At 47.0% G+C, this 16,525-nt stretch overlaps 1 protein-coding gene across 2 annotated transcripts in view; it reads left to right on the forward strand.

The window, feature by feature from the left end:
* Positions 1-16,525, forward strand: part of LOC144801703 (E3 ubiquitin-protein ligase HECTD3-like) — a 507,926-nt gene that overhangs the window by 439,675 nt on the left and 51,726 nt on the right. For both annotated transcript variants that reach the window (XM_078671764.1, XM_078671765.1), the window contains one exon: positions 12,848-12,922. In XM_078671764.1, the coding sequence (XP_078527890.1) occupies positions 12,848-12,922 (75 nt within the window). The remainder of the gene's footprint in view (positions 1-12,847; positions 12,923-16,525) is intronic.

Below are 16,525 nucleotides of genomic sequence, written 5' to 3' on the forward strand. Positions count from 1 at the left end.
ACATGCCTCCACTACAGCAGTGCTTAGAAGATCAGTGGATGCAGAGGTCGGGGTGCTGGGAGGATCAGATAATCCTTCATCAGACAGCCAAGGATTCCATGCGATGGTGGATGGAGAGGTCGCACATAATGAAAGGAGTGCCGTTTCATCAAGATCCTCCTACTCAGACTTTGATCACAGATGCCTCTCTCCAGGCTTGGGGTGCTCATATGGGCCCTCTGCAAGTACAAGGGCTATGGTCAGAATCCGAAAGGGGCTATCACATCAATCTGCAAGAGCTCAGAGCAGTACATCTAGCTCTCAAGTCCCTGTTTCCATCTTTCAAGTCTCGATACCTTCTGATTCAAACAGACAATATAACAACAATGTATTATTTAAATAAACAGGGGGGTACCCGGTAAAGGACCCTCTCCATGGAGGCCCAGACCATATGGAACTGGTTACTGGCAAGGGACTTGTCGATAGTAGCTGTTCATCTGCCGGGCTCCCTCAATTCTCAAGCGGATTTCCTCAGCAGGGACTCACGATTGGGTCCTCAATAACGAAGTCGTGGACAGTATTTTTCAAGCATGGGGAACTCCAGACATCGACCTGTTTGCAGACGCGGGAAACGCAAAATGCCCCTTCTTCTCATCCAGGTTTCCCCAGGTCGGATCTCAAGGGAATGCCCTTTTGAAAGATTGGTGTCAGAACTTACTGTACGCTTTTCCACCGACCCCATTGATACCAACAGTGATCAACAAGATGTACAGAACCAACTCCAGGATGATTCTTATTGCTCCGGAGTGGCCTCGCCAGTGGTGGTTTCCAGACCTCCTTCAGTTGTCGGAAGTGCCACACAGGAGGTTGCCATGTCGCCCGGATCTTCTATCCAAGCAGGTGGGGAGAGTATTCCCCCCCCCCAACCTGTCCTCCCTACGCCTGGCAGCGTGGCTCCTGAAGTCATCCAGTATGGTCACTTGCAGTTGAATCCAGACTGTATGCATATCCTTAAAGAGGCGAAGTGGCCTTCGACAAGGAATTCATAAGTTTTAAATGGAAGCGATTCTTCCTGTGGTGTATGGACAAGGGACATGACCCTGTCCAAGGTCAATAGCAGGTGATTTTGCCTTATTTGCTGCATTTGGCGAAGTCTGGCCTTCAGTTTAACTCTATTAAAGTGCATCTTGCAGCAATCACCCCCTACAGAAAATCACCTAACCAGACTTCTTTCTTTAGGATGCCGGTGGTGAGAGATTTTCTGGAAGGCCTAAGAAAGGTGTATCCTCCAGTCAGATCACCTTCTCCCTTAATGTGGTATTGACTAAGTTAATGGGTGCTCCTTTTGAGCCTATTCACAAAGCTTCCTTACAACATTTAACTTGGAAGGTTGCATTCCTGGTAGCCATTACTTCTGCCCGCAGAGTGAGCGAGAGCCAGGCGCTGTGTTGTAAGGAACCTTTCACTGTGTTTCATGCTAATAGAGTAGTACTCAGAACACATCCTGCTTTTCTACCCAAGGTTGTTTCTGATTTTCACATTAATCAGACAAACGACTTTTTTTTCCAAATCCTACAAATCCTCCAGAAAGATCTCTCCATCATTTAGATTTTAACACCTTGAACGCTATGGGGATTTTTCCCCTGTGCTGGAAATCTGCAGATGCCCCTTTTCATGACGAGCTGGGCTCGTCATCAGCGTAGCAGGAGGCTACTGCATGACGAGCCCAGCTCGTCATGAGCGTCGAAGGGGTTAAGAGAGTTCTCAAGTTTTATTTGGACAGAACAAAGACAGACCGTTTGTTTGTTAACTATGGTCCTAATAACACGGGGTCCGCAGCTTCCAAAAGATCCATATCTAGGTGGATTGTTTCTTGCATCGTACTAGCTTATCAATTAGCTAACAGGTCTTTGTCAGGAAGGCCAAAGGCTTATTCTACGAGGGAGAAAGCTTCTACCACAGCTCTCCTTAGGAATGTTACTATGGCAGAAATTTGTAAGGCTTCTACATGGCGTTCAGTCCATACTTTTACTCGCCATTACTGTCTTGATTCAGACATGCAGGCAGATGCTCAGGTTGGGCAGGCATCACTAAGAAACTTGTTTGCTAATAATAGCTGAGATATATGTGTCAAAGTGATTTAATCTTTACTTTCTGCTCGCTCGCTTGGTAGTGGGTATGAGCTTTCTACTCTATTCAGTGCTTATGACTATTGATGAGTATCCCCTGGAAGAGAAGGATTAGTTACTTACCTGTAATCCTAGTTCTCTTCCAGGGGTATACTCATCAAAGTCATAAGCACCCTCCCGCCTCCCGGGCGAGCAGTAGCATTGTATTTTGATATGTTGTTATTGCATTCTGTATGCAGGTTCCTGCAAGGTTTCCTATACCGTACAAAAGAACTGACCTAACTGTCACCTGTGGGGCATGATGGGAGCAGGGTTCTCCTGGAGGCCTTAAAGGCAAAGTGTTCAGATTCTCTGAGGCCTTAAAGGCGAGGTGACAGTCTCCTTTTCTGTACAAGGATGTTATTTATTTATGCAGCCTGCTTAGGCTTATTGCCTTTTATTACCTGTTCTTTGATGAACATAAAAGGGTGTTTTCTGTGGAATGCATTTAAGGCTCATGTCCTTTTCGTGCATTTGTTTTTATAGATTATTTTCATTCTGCAGAAGGCATGTAATTATGGCTTTATTAGCCTATTGGTTATGGTTAGGGCTGCATATTATTAGTTATACATGTGTATAATTCTTTTAGTACTATGTACTCTTTTTATATATTTTACACATATATATATATTAGTCTATATGTTCCGGGTTCCCGCTTATGGGTGGAGATAATTCAGTGCTTATGACTTTGATGAGTATAGCCCTGGAAGAGAACTAGGATTACAGGTAAGTAACTAATCCTTGTGTACCGTCCATGGCTCTGAAGGCCCTATGTGTAATCAGTAGACAAAAACACCAATTTATCGGTCGCTCCCTCTCCCCCGACAAGGCGCAACTGATGCGTATCACTCCTCCCCCAACATTGCTCTATGCTGACGCCATGGTGACCACATTTTCTCCCACTTTTTGACACATCCCCTACTTTCATACACTGTTTCTTCAGCACGTTGACACCAGACAAGGTCCTGTTTCCACTCTCCCAGAGACGGCAGTAAAGGCGCTCCCCACCTCCTTGCGATGTTTCTTTTGGCAATCCTCACTGCAGGAGCAAGCCACATTCCTGTATGCCTCAGTACTTTCGCCTCTACATTGATCATAGGGATTGGGAAGTGGAGGCGCATTGGTCGGGTGGTTTCCCAGCCTTGTGTATCACCACAATTGTGGCCGCATGCTGACCCGACGGGAGTTGTCCCTGCGCCTCTACCAACATAGTTAGTAGTGGTGGTATTATTATGGAAGCCTGACTTTTGTATATTTCCAACTGGGAGTCCATTTGAGCTCTCTGCCTTCCCTGAATTGAGGTGCGCCAGGGCTCCTCCCAGCTCTTCCTCTGTGAGATCAGCATCGAATGTATCACGCGCTTCTTCAGTTAGTGTGAGTAGGGAGAGTTTTTGCAGTCGTACTTCACAGTCACCCTCGGATCTAGTTTAAACGGGTGGGCAAAACTTCCTCTATATGTGCGGCGAAGGCCTCCGCTATGTCTGTACTTGTTGTTTTCAGTACCCCTGCTTTATCTCGCACTCCTGTCACCCATGACCGTTCACTATCCCGCTTCTCCAACAATGCTAGGAGTTTCCATGCTTTGTCTCCCACATCATGTTGGCGATGCTGAGTTGCCATAGCATATGCTCTCGCTTCACTGTCTGCCAGGGCTCGTAAGTCGCGCTGCCTCAGTGCCAGTCTGTGGTGCAACTCAGAGGTGTCCACTACCTCCTCTCCCTCCATCCGAGTTATCTCAAGCTCCAAAGAACTAATTTGTAGCTCCTCTTCCTTATTTTTGGCCCCAATTAGCGCCTGTGTCTGTCCCCTCAGCACTGGTTTGTAAGCCTCCCATAGAGTTATGTGTGAATCTTCTGTCTCCTCATTCTCCTTAAAGTATAGTTCCGAGCTCTCCCGGAGTTGGTCCCGAAGTGCCGGATCCCGAAAGTGCCAGTGGTTAAGCCTCAGGAATGCTGCCCTGGTAAGAGCGGGCCCTTAATGACCAACCCCACCGGGGAGTGATTTGAGTTACCCAATGCCATATGTTTGGGTTTGCAAATTCTCCCACTTTGTCATTCCGTGTAAAGAGGTGGTCAAGTCACAGGTCTATCAAGCCCATGGCCGTCAGGAAGCCCAACAGGTCTCGCTCTCTCCTCTGGCCCACTCGAAAAACAGATCGATCTAGCTCCGGGTCCATGACAGCGTTTGTGTCCCCTCCCACCAATATGGTAACCTAGGGCAATTTGATTCGGAACAAACTGATCTTCAGGAAAGCAATATCGTGAAGCCTTCGAGGTATGTATATCGAGCAAAATAAAACAAGCGCCCCTCCCATTTACCCGCTACCGCCACACAGCAGCCTGCATCGTCTGTCCAAGTATCTGTTATAGTCAGGGGTAACATACTGCAAACTAGGATTCCCTCCCCCAAGCCCTGGTAGAGTATCCAGAGTGGGCCACCAGCCTATACCTGAAGCGATCTAGAGCTTTACATTTGCTCCTCTTTAGGTGTGACTCTTGTAGCAATACAACAGCTAGGGAGTGCCTCTTAATGTGTTGGAGGACTAGGGTGTGCTTGATTTTGTTTCCCAGACCATTTACATTCCAGCTCCATACCTGTATACTAGCCAGGTATTCCGTGGTGTTGGGTTAAGAAATTCACTCGTGTTAATCCCCCCGCTCTCTCAGAATGGTCTTGTGTCAACCTGTTCGGCTACAGTGGTCCTGAGCGCGCATGCAAACATACATAACAAAACTAAACATTGTGCACAACTCCCCCAACCCTGCAACCCTGCTAGGTGAGTAGCAAACTTCCCACTTCCCAAACACGTATAGTGCTTGTCGCCCAAACTGTGTAATAACAAAGATTAATAAGGGGCAGCGTATCAGTCTGCAGCATGAAGTACTATAAATATGCTGTTGGATACATCTAAACCCTGTTGAAATGTCTGGAGAGTAACCTTGTCCATCTGCTCACACTCCAGACCCCCTGAGGGGACAACAATAGTGACACCACAAGTGTCTCTTTGGTGCCCTGTATCAAAGGTGGTCCTTAACATTATAGTGTTGTTCCAGAGCCTCCCCACCCTCCCCAAACGGCGAACCCAGGAGAGGACAATTAAGTGTCAATACTTGGGGTGAGCATCCATTTTGTCACTTATCTGTTCGTTGGCGCTGGTCTGGGCTGTGTGGCACTTAGTCCATCTCCCGTCCCTCCGCGGTGCACCCATCCGCAGATGGTGTTAGACTTTTCCCTCCTTTTCGTCCGACAGTGTGCCAGCCCTCTAGCCAGTCGCTTGCCTCTGCTGGTGAATCAAAGAAGTATGCCTTTCCCTCGTAGATTATTTTGAGCCTTGCCAGGAATAGCATCATGTATTTCACGGTTTTCTCGCATAGTGCCCCCTTGACTGCGTCGAATCTACGCCTCTGACGCTGAACATGGAGCGTGAAATCTGGGGAAAAACAGGTAATGGCATAAGTCTCCATGCTGGTGCGCCACCTACAGGATGGCATCCCAATCTCTGACATACAATATCCGGGCTATGATCGTGCGTGGGGCTGCTTCTGGGCAAGGTCTACCTCCCAGCACGCGGTGTGAACGTTCTACGGAAAAGAATGAGGATATGCGCTTTGGTGTCAATTTATTCAGAATTAAGTCCTCCAAGAAGAGGTCCATTGATGGCCCTTCCAGACCCTCTGGCACCCCCGCCACCCGAATATTGTTCCGTCGGGCTCTCCCTTCCTGTTATTCAAGTCGGACAAAGATATCAGATTGATTCTTAGTGAGCATTGAGACCTGCTCTTCTAGACGTTTGGTTTTGGACTGTAATCCGCAATGCTCGCCTCTGCCACGGACACCTTCTCAGACATTTTCCGGATGTCTGCTCTGCTCTGAGCAGATTTACCTCCTCAGTGACAGAATCAAGTTTTGGTACCAGGGTCCCACGTAGTTCCTTGATCGCCCTCATGATGTCTTTCAGGGAGGGATCCGGAGACTGGGCCTCGTGCTCAGATAGTGGTTCAACTCCCACTGCGGCTCCTTCGTGGCCCATTGCCACAGTGTATTTATCAATATGGTTGACCTGACCTGGCCGCACCACCTTGTTGCGTTCCATGTCTGCAGTCCGTAGTTCTTCAGCGGTGGGCTCGGGTTTTGAATTCATTCAGACTTATGTATTTAGTACTTGCACTGGTGTCGGATGCCTCCACTCCTTAACTTTCTCCCCTATGGGCACAACTCAAGATTTCCTACGCACTACAGCTTCAGCCACACAAGCAATCGTTTCACAGGTCCAGTTGCTCAAGGGGAGAGCCCTCTTACTTCCATCCAGCCAGGGTCACGAAATGTCTTGGATTCTCCTGCTGAGTTTTGTGTGGGATCCCCGCCTACCATTCACTCCAGGTAAATTCACTCACGTTTTGGCCTGCTGGAGTCCCTGCACCTCCTGGATGTTTTGCTTAAGCCTAGGCGACTCCCAGGCGGCTCTTTCCCTCATACCTAAAGGGGGGTGGGGGGCATGCATCCCTGACTCACAGCCGGCCTCCCGATCAGTCTACCGGCAGATCTAGCTCTCAACCCTCCTCCTTGACCACACATCCGCCCCCAATTAAATCACTGCAGCGGCTCAGCCACCAGCTTATGGGTCGGAGCTGGTGAGCAGTCACTTGTGGACAGCCCAGTAAGTTCCCTGCTGTTCGACGCTCTCCGGTGCTTAGGGTCTCTGCTCCCTAAAGGTACCAGCAGCCCCACCTGCACCTGAAGTGGGCTCTCCGCAACAGTTCCAACTGGGGCCCTCAGTATCTGCGTGTCATGCAGCCGGTGCTGCCTTGCTTTCTCAGGGCGAGTTTCCCCTCGATATTCCCAGAGCTACAAGGGCGGTACCATCTTGCCTCCGCCAGCCGGTCCGACTGTACGCTGCTTATCCAGCCTCCGTCGTCGCTCAGAGGCTATTACTCCTTGTGGGGCACCCACTGTGTTTATGATCAGCTGTCTTTCACTGGTTACTCACCAGACTCCGAATTACAACGGATTTAGCGGGCTTGCTCGCTGGTAGCAAGCGCAGCTCGCTCAAATGGCTGCCATCTTCAGCAGCTGCTGACCACGAACCTTCCCAATAATCTATATTTTTATAACCACAATAATGATTGTCTTTCATTTACTTTGGGCTTCACATATAGCACAATCCTACTAAAAGTAGCAAGGAAGCCCAAAAAATAACTAGACTGCATACGTAAAGTTTAAGAATTACTACATGAACAACTAAAATAACACATTTATGGTCACATGAAAGGCCAGGTCAGGCTGCAGATCGTTCTCCTTCCTTGCCCCTCACTTTTGGAATAAACTGCCATTGCAATTAGGCTCCTGTGAAAATCAATCCCATTTCAGAAAAGCGCTTAAGACCTACTTAGTTTAAGAGTGCCTTCTTTGCCTGCTGTCCGTCGTCCAGGTCCCGCTACGACATACCCCTCTGGGGGTGATTCGAGCATGTAACAAATAAAAAATTAAAAAATACCATAACATGATTATGCAAAGCAAAAAACAAATACAGTAGATAACCGTACTCTGTAGTTATAGCTCGTATTCCCAGATATGATTTCCTTTGATTTTAGCTACCTAATACCTTTCCACCCATTTGACGAATCACCACAAAACTTTCCAGTCCTATTGCATTTTCTACATTTTGAGACAATTACATTTTTGTGGTGAATTGTTAAGGATAAAAGTGGGTTCCCAAAATGTGTTTTTTTACCAATGTATTTTCCAAAGGCTATTGTATTCAACGTAGCGCGAAAATGGCTGAACGGATTTTCAATGAAATTTAACAGGATGATACATTGTGGTGCAATGATGATGCTGTTCCTGTACTTAAATTAAGTAGGGTAAGCATCTTTTAAGTTATAAGGTATTTAAACTCTTTGATAACTGTCATCGCTGTCCTTTCACATAATTTCAAAAAGAATTGTGAAACTACCATGGGTGTAAACATATTTAAAATCATATGAAAAATATAAAACTATTTCCCTACCTATTACCACTTTGATAAAGTAGTAATAGGTAGGAGCTACTGCTTAAATGGGATTTTTAACACGTCTAATGAGTAACTGGGTGTTCAGAGCAGATATACCACCTGACCATTACGGGTGTATATGTACTCTGAACCCCCAGTCCTCTCACTTTTTAATCCTATCCAAGGGCACTATTGAATAAAGAGATTGAGTCCCTTGAGATAGTTTTAACCTCTCACTCAGTTTAGTTTTGCACTCTGCCCCTCACCCACCCATACTTCATAGTGGTATCTCCCATCTAAAACACCTCAGCTCCTCTCCACCCACTGCTCTTGGTGAGGAGTTGTAGCCACATCTGGGACCTTGTGGCCCTGATGTGACAAAGGATTACTTTTCCTTATTAGACATGTTAAAAAAAAACTGTTTTAAGTAGAACTTTTCTTTTGTGGGTTTCTTATGTAGATAGGGAATGATACATTCTTAGGTGGGATTATCTCCCTTGGATCCCTAGTGTGAGTTTGATGAGGACCTACTGCTTACCTATATCTAAGGCCCAACACTGAACACAACCAAAGTGTAGTAAAACAATATGGCTGCCTTTTCATTCTCTAAAAATGGCCCTTACTCAAGTATACTGGCTTGTCATCTGCATGTACCACAGTACCTTGCAAAGTTACCGTGGTATACCATGGCCAAAAATGTAACTAAGGCCTAGCTTTATTATTGGATTGCAGTACCCTTATGACACACATGGTGTCGCATAGGCAACGCAATACTTAAGTCAGATTTACAAAGCAATGCAAAGCCATCACGTGTGGCTCTGCGATGATTGGTAAATCTTTAGAAATGCAAGGCAGCGGAATTCTCTGTTTTGCCTTACTCTGCACATCATAATCTACATTGCTACATGCATCCATACACCACACCACTGTACTCCACTCCACTATATGCTGTTCCACTCTACGCCACTCCATTCTATGCCTCTCCAATGTAGGAGATTCCACTCTAAGCCACTCCACTATGAGCTATTATACTGTATGCAACTTCACTACACGCCACTTCTCTCTACGCTCTTACACTGTACACTACTCCAGTCTACGCCACTCCACTGTATGCCACTCCACTGGATGCTATTCTACTATATGCCATTTCACTGTATGGCACTCCACTCTATGCTATTCTACTATATGCCACTCCAGTGTACTCCACTCCTTTCTACGCTAGTCCATTGGACGCCACTCCCCTATTTGCTATTCCACTCCACCCCACTCCGGTGTTTGCCCTCCACTGTACACCACTTCGCTCAACGATATTCAACTTCTACACTTTTCTACTCTACGCCACTCCACTGTACTTCACTTTACGCTGTTCCACTGAATGCCACTCCACCCCACTCTGCTTTACTGTACGCTACTTCAATCTTTGCCAATCTGCTGTATGGTATTCCACTTTGCCCCACTCCACTGTATGCTATTACACTCTACCCCACCCCACAATACACCACTCCAGTCTCCACCGCTCCACTGTATGCTACTTCACTATATGCCACTCCACTGTACACCACTCCAATCAACGCTACTTCACTGTATGCCACTTCAGTGTACCCTCCTCTACTCTATATAACTGCACTCTACAAAACTCTTCTACACTCTATTTTACTTTACTCCACTATATCCTCTTACATTCCACAGTCCAAATTTGTACCCAACTCTATGCCGGTATACCCTGTTGTACAACACTGCCCAATTCTACGACAATTTTCAACACTGTACAACAAAGCACTCCACTCTACTGTATGAGACGTCACTCCAGTTTATAACAGTTTCCTCAATGCTATGCTACTTCAATGTATGCCACCCCACCCTACGTTAATTCACTGTACCCTACTCGCCTCTATGCCTTTCCACTGTACACTACTCTACGCTGTCCCTCTCTATGCCACTCTAGTCTTCTACACGCCACTGTACTTAATTTAACTGTCCGCTATTCCACTTTATGCTACTTCACTTTACAGTAATCCACTCCATGCCTCAACTGTACACCACACCACTACACCGCTCCACTCTATGGCACTCTCCTCCACTCTATATAACTACTCTATAAAGGTCTACCACACTTTGTGGCACCCTACAACATTATATGCTACTCTATGCCGTACACTCCACTGCCCAATCCTTTCCTCAACTCTATGCTCGTACACTCCATTGTACAACACTCTATTCCACTATTTGTCACTTTTCTATAAGACACAGCACTCCACTGTACAGAGCAAGACCCCACTCCAATTGATAACCATTTAATACCTACGCTACGCCACTCCACCCCACTCTACTCCTTGACACTACGTGATTCTATCCAACTCCACTCTACAACACTCTTCTATGCTGTATGTCACTGTCCACAACTCTACTCTTATCTATACCCCTACACTCCACTGTACTATACTGTATGCCACTGTACAACACTCTACTCTGTGCTGCTCTATGATACTCTTGTCCACTATACGAGACTGTACGCAACTCTTTGTGTCAGTGCACAACACTTTACTCCACTCTACTCTGATATAGTACTCTACTCCCCTTTACTCCACTTCACTCTACTCTATTGTATGTCACTCCACTCTATGCCACTTTATTCCATTGTACTTAACACTGAATGCCAATCCAATCTACAATGTTGTACTGTAGTCCACTCCATTATACAAAACTCAACTAGACTGTATGCCACTCTACTGTAGTCTACATCACTTTATCATCACTTTACTGTGCGAAACGCCACTACACTCTACAGTAGAACACAGTACTCCAATTTATGACACTTTACTCAACTTTTTACTACACCACTGCACTCTACTGCATTCCACGCCTCTATATTCTATGACATGGCACTCCAATGCATGGCAAATTTCTTCACTCTACACTATGCCACTCCAGTATGCTCCACTCTTCTGCACTACGTTCCACTCCATGCCACTGTACCATGCTCTGCTCTATGCCACTCCACTGTCCAACACTCTTCTCCTCTGTATGCACCTCCACTATACAACACTGTACTACACTCTTCTCCTCTGTATGCACCTCCATTATACAACACTGTACTACACTCTTTGACTCTCTAGTCTGTTGCCAGTGTTTCTGTTTTGAAGACCTAATTTTAGACTGTGTGATACAAATCACTTCCTCGAGTTACATTTGGACAGATGAAACCTGCTGGAATTTACTTGGGGGGGGGGGGGGGCAGGATGCTCAGTAGATACGCAGACTATAATGTGGCAAGCATCAAAATCCTCATGTTATTCCCCATTATAGGGGAAGCTTGTAATTCATGCAATATTTATCACCCCCAATAAATTTGGACACAGCATAGTCAGATTTTAGCAGCTACGATCAATTTTGCACCAATTACCAGCCCACTCATACATCATGTTCCACCTAAATATATTTTATGTAATTTAGTGTTATATTTATTCCTGCTGCTCATCCTAGAATGTATGATGTGAGAGCCTGTTAGAATGTTGAGTGTGTAAGACTGTCAGTTGGATGGAGGGCTGAGTGGCAGGAGGCTGCTCCTGGTGGAGTTTTCCTTTCTTATTCTTAACTTACCATGTTACCTAAATAAACGACTTACAAGGAACTACAAGGACTACGCTACGTTTATTTACAACATTTATCTACTGTGGTTGTCCATGGGGATTGCTCTGTCCATCGTGGACCTACGCTAAACACCCAACTATTTAGTTATGTTCCTTGATACTCCAGGTCTCTTGGATATCATGAAGATTGCATTGGTTAGTTATGGGACATGCTCTTGGATTCTACAATGACAAAACTAATAGGCTATTAGTAACTTATAAACAGAAGATTCCTTGGACCGAAAGTCTCCACTTTCTATTGCATTGTGTGCTGTGAATCAGTACATTCCCTTAGAGAGGTGTGTTTGATGCAGGAACTCTTGTCTACTCCACAAACACAGCAATAGCTTTAATTCTTCCAGAATCATGTTACCTTTTATGGGAAATATAGGGCAGTGCAATGAGCAATGCAGGTGCAGTCTGTCGTTACTGCCCTCTGAAAGCAAGCTTTAGAGCAGCGATCAGATCTGCCCAAATAATTCTGCGAAATACTTTTCCTGGCCTAGCCGTTGCCTTCTTATTAGTCTTTGCCTCGCAACCTGTTCTCAAAGTTGGAAACAGAAGCTGTCCAAAAGTAAGAATAAGGAAAGGTTGCTTTCTAAGCAATGATGTCATTTCATGTTCCCATCTAGCATGTGGAAATCAGGGAGCTTCTAGCCAGTTTACTCAAGTAGGAACAGAAAGAGTTAGGTCTTCAAGGGAAACAAAGGCCAAGAGTGTGCTCCAGGATATCTCAACAACCCTCTCCCAACTGCAGAACCTGCACATGTTTTTCGAAAATACCCCAAGATCAAATACCGGTAGAAGGTTTGTTTTACTTGGAATACTGTACCTACTACCAGGCAAGTCAGTTGTTTTACCTAACATTTAACTGCTTAGAATGTAACCGTCTGCAAGTATTTATTCTTATTTATTAACTATCCATCAGATGAGTAATATGCCTCACAAGCCTTACTCTCTCTATATAACTCTCTTCTCACTCTCAGTTCTTTTTGATTGCTTGCATTTCCCTATTCTCCCTCCCTAGAGGCATCTCTCTATGCATTCACTGGTTATAATCGATTCTGCATTCTGCCCAACAGCTCAATTTCAGGATATGAAGCCGGCAGACACCAGAGTTCAGTACTTCTGGGAGGCTCTTAATAACTTCACCAGTGGTAAGTGTCGTTCGCCTTTTCTTGGACAGTATCTTCCTGTACTCCGCCACTCCCATAATTTCTATGCAAAGAACAATGCCCCGACTGTTGAGATCTCCATGCATGCTCACCTCCGTTGGAGTAGTAAATGTAGCAGGGACAGGGGGGAGTGGCTGGAAAACGGTAAACACGTACTACAAAGTGGGAGAGGTTTGTGGAGGAATAAGGAGGGGTTTAGGGAAGGCTAAGGAGGGGTTCAGAGAGGGGCGTGCACCTGCCCACAAGCGTAAGCCCATTCCTATTCACAAACTGCACGTCTAAAGTTAATACAGCCACAGAGGACCCATAGCAGTCATTAATATGCTCCATGCAGACCTAGAGTAAGTCCAGCACCACACATGGCCAGCCACTAATACTCCAGACCATTCTGTAGAACATTTCTGATAGATACATCTGCCGTGTGGATTCCTCACCTTGTGAATACCCCCTTGCGTCAGCAACATTCGGAAATTCTTTTTTTCGTAGCCTCGCGCCGACGTGGACTCCTGACGTCATAGAGACACGACCTCGCTCGCGACTCCGCTGACGTCACCGACGCCTATACTAGGCCCACGCCGGCGTGATGACATCAGTTCCCTTTTTTCCGCGTCGTCGACGCTAACGGTTATCGGGAATCTCTGTAGCCAACGGATACTTTGTTGCCTATATTGTTACCTTTTTCTGCTTCTCTGTATCCTGTCTTTTCGACAATGTCTTCAAAAAAGACCGGCTTTAAGCCCTGCAGAGAATGCGGCAAAATGATGTCCATTACCGACCCACACAGCGACTGCATCTGGTGCTTGAGCTCGGACCATGATGTGGAGGACTGCTCTTCGTGTAAGAAGATGAACCCGAAGGCCCTGAGGGAGAGAGAGGCGAAGCTCCTGGTGGCTAAAATGAAAGCTGGAAAAGGAAAATCGTCGAAGTCTCGTTCTCGAAGGGCGAGGTCGAAGTCGAGATCGAGGTCCAGGTCTAGATCTAGAGGAAGGTCGTCTTCGAAGTCGGCTTCGGACCATGTTTCGAAGAAGAGGAAACATAAGAAGAGGAGACATGAGTCCCGAAGTCGATCTGGTAAGGAGTCGGGGTCGAGGTCGAGGTCACCGAAGGTTCGTTCGAAGGTGGTGACCATTGAGGTTTCGGATCCAGAACCTGAAGGTGAGGCTTCCCCTTCTGAGTCACGGGCGCCGTCTCCGGCTCCGTCTCCGACTCCGAATCCGGCTCCGAATCCATCTCCGGCGCCGTCCCCGGTCCGAGATGAGGAGGAGCCTCATGAAGATGAGGGTTCCGAGCCCTTAAATGAGCCGAATCCGAACGCTCCTCGAGACAGGCCTGAAGGTTTTCATCCACCATTTCCTGCCCCAGGCCAGGACCCTTCTGCGTTTCTCAACGCGATGTATGGAGTCTTTTCGAGGTCATGGTACCCCTCTGGTGCACCTTCGGGTCCCATGGGTCCTTTGGCGTTTAACTTAGGAGTCCCTCACTCCTACCCTCCGGCTCCGTTTATGCCTTACATGCCGGCTCCGACGCCGCCGTGGCATTTTCCGGCTCCACCGAAGCCGTCGACGCCGGTTCCGACGTCACCAGCTCCGTGTCGACCTAGAACACATCCCTCTGAATCTGCGGATTCGATCCCGACGTCGATTCCGAATCCGTCGGAGCCGATGGTGGATCCGAGGGCAAAACGGGTCAAGATGAGATCCAGAAGAGAGGCTCAGCGCCTTCTGGAGGAAAGGAGGTTTTTGGACTCACAATCTGATCTCGAGGAGGGTGAGTTGGATGAAGATACTTTTGGAGATTTGGCAGAAGCAGGAAGCCTGGATTTCTCTCCAGAGTGGGAGTTACCATCAGGTTCTAGTACTCCTTCTAAGGACATTCAACCCTATCATTTGGTTATGAGAAAGGCTGCCAGTCTGCTTAAATTGACTTTGCCTACAGCAGAATTCAAATCTAATATTCTGACTGAAGTACTCCATTCTCCGAGTTCAGTGGTGGAACCTCTTCTTCCTTTCAATGAGGCTCTAACAGAACCCATTCTGGAGGTGTGGAAAAAACCTTTGTCTGCTCCAGCTGTCTCTAAAAGTGTAGCCAGAAGATACAGGGTTGCCCCTGATGATCCTGCCTTTTTAACCTCTCACCCTTCACCGGAGAGTTTGATAATTCAGGCTGCATGCTCCAAAAAGAACATTAGTGCTTTCCCTCAGGTTCCTTTTGAGAAGGAGGCAAAGAAGCAGGATCAGGTGGCAAAGAAGTCCTTCTCCTCTGCCAGTATGGCATTGAAGTCATCAAATGCCACTTGCTTGATGGGGAGATACTTACACGCTCTGATGGACTCTTTACATGTTCTGGTTCCAAAAGTTCCTGAGGACAGCAGGAAGGATTTTGAGGAAGTCCTCTCTGACGCTCAGGCAGCGGCTCGCCAGGTCATTCAGAGCGGTTTGGATACTGTAGACTCTGTGGCGCGCATTATGGGCACTGCTGTCGCTACTAGGAGGTCTGCCTGGTTGAAATCCTCTGACTTTTCGGCTGATGTTCAGGCGACATTATTAGATCTTCCTTTCGATGGTTCAGGCCTTTTTGGGAAGAAGGCTGATGCGGCCCTTGAGAGGTTTAAAGATTGCAAGGCGACTGCTAAATCCCTGGGTCTCCAAATGAGAGGTTCTTCGACTGGCAGAAGATTCAGAGGTTTTGGCCGTCCTGCCTTTCGGAATTCCCGGCAAGGCCAGCAGCAGCAGCAGCAACAACAGCAGCAGCAAAACTCCTTATACAGGTCCTACAGGGGAAAGCAAAGAGTGCGTCCTCGTGGACGTCAGGTCTCTTCCTCCTCCACCTCCTCCAACCCTCCTGCCCCTGAGAAGCAGCCCTAGATCCGACATTCAGGATCATGTGGGTCCGGTTGGGGGCCGGCTTACCCATTTTCTACAGGATTGGGAATCGGTTACGTCAGATCTTTGGGTTCTCAATCTTGTGGAAAATGGGTATGCCCTTCCCTTTCGGGAATTCCCTCCCAATTTCCCTCCTTGCCAAGGGTATTGCTCCGAGGAGCATCTGTCTCTTCTGCAAGAGGAAGTTTTAACTCTGATAAGAAAGGGTGCGATAGAGGTGGTCCCAGAGCAGGAAAGGGGTCAGGGATGCTACTCCCGGTATTTCCTGATTCCGAAGAAGGATGGCAGGCTTCGTCCAATCCTGGATCTCAGGATCGTGAATCTCTATCTGAAACAGGAGAAATTCAAGATGCTCACCCTTGCTCAGGTTCTTCAAGCGCTGCAAGAAGAAGACTGGATGGTGTCACTCGACTTGCAGGATGCTTACTTTCACATCCCAATCCTGAAGTCGCACAGGAAGTATCTCCGTTTTACGGTGGGATCGCAGCACTACCAGTTTGCGGTCCTTCCGTTTGGACTTACTACTGCGCCTCGAGTCTTCACCAAGGTGATGGCAGTGGTGGCGGCGCATCTCAGAAGGTCAGGGATTCCGGTATTCCCTTATTTAGACGACTGGCTGATCAAAGCGGAGTCGTCAGAGAGAGTGCTCCATCATTTGCGGGAGACAACCCAGTTGTTGTTCAGGTTGGGTTTTTCAATAAAT

This window comes from Lissotriton helveticus, chromosome 1_2 (genome assembly GCF_964261635.1).
Source record: "Lissotriton helveticus chromosome 1_2, aLisHel1.1, whole genome shotgun sequence".
Classification (NCBI taxonomy): Eukaryota; Metazoa; Chordata; class Amphibia; order Caudata; family Salamandridae; genus Lissotriton; species Lissotriton helveticus.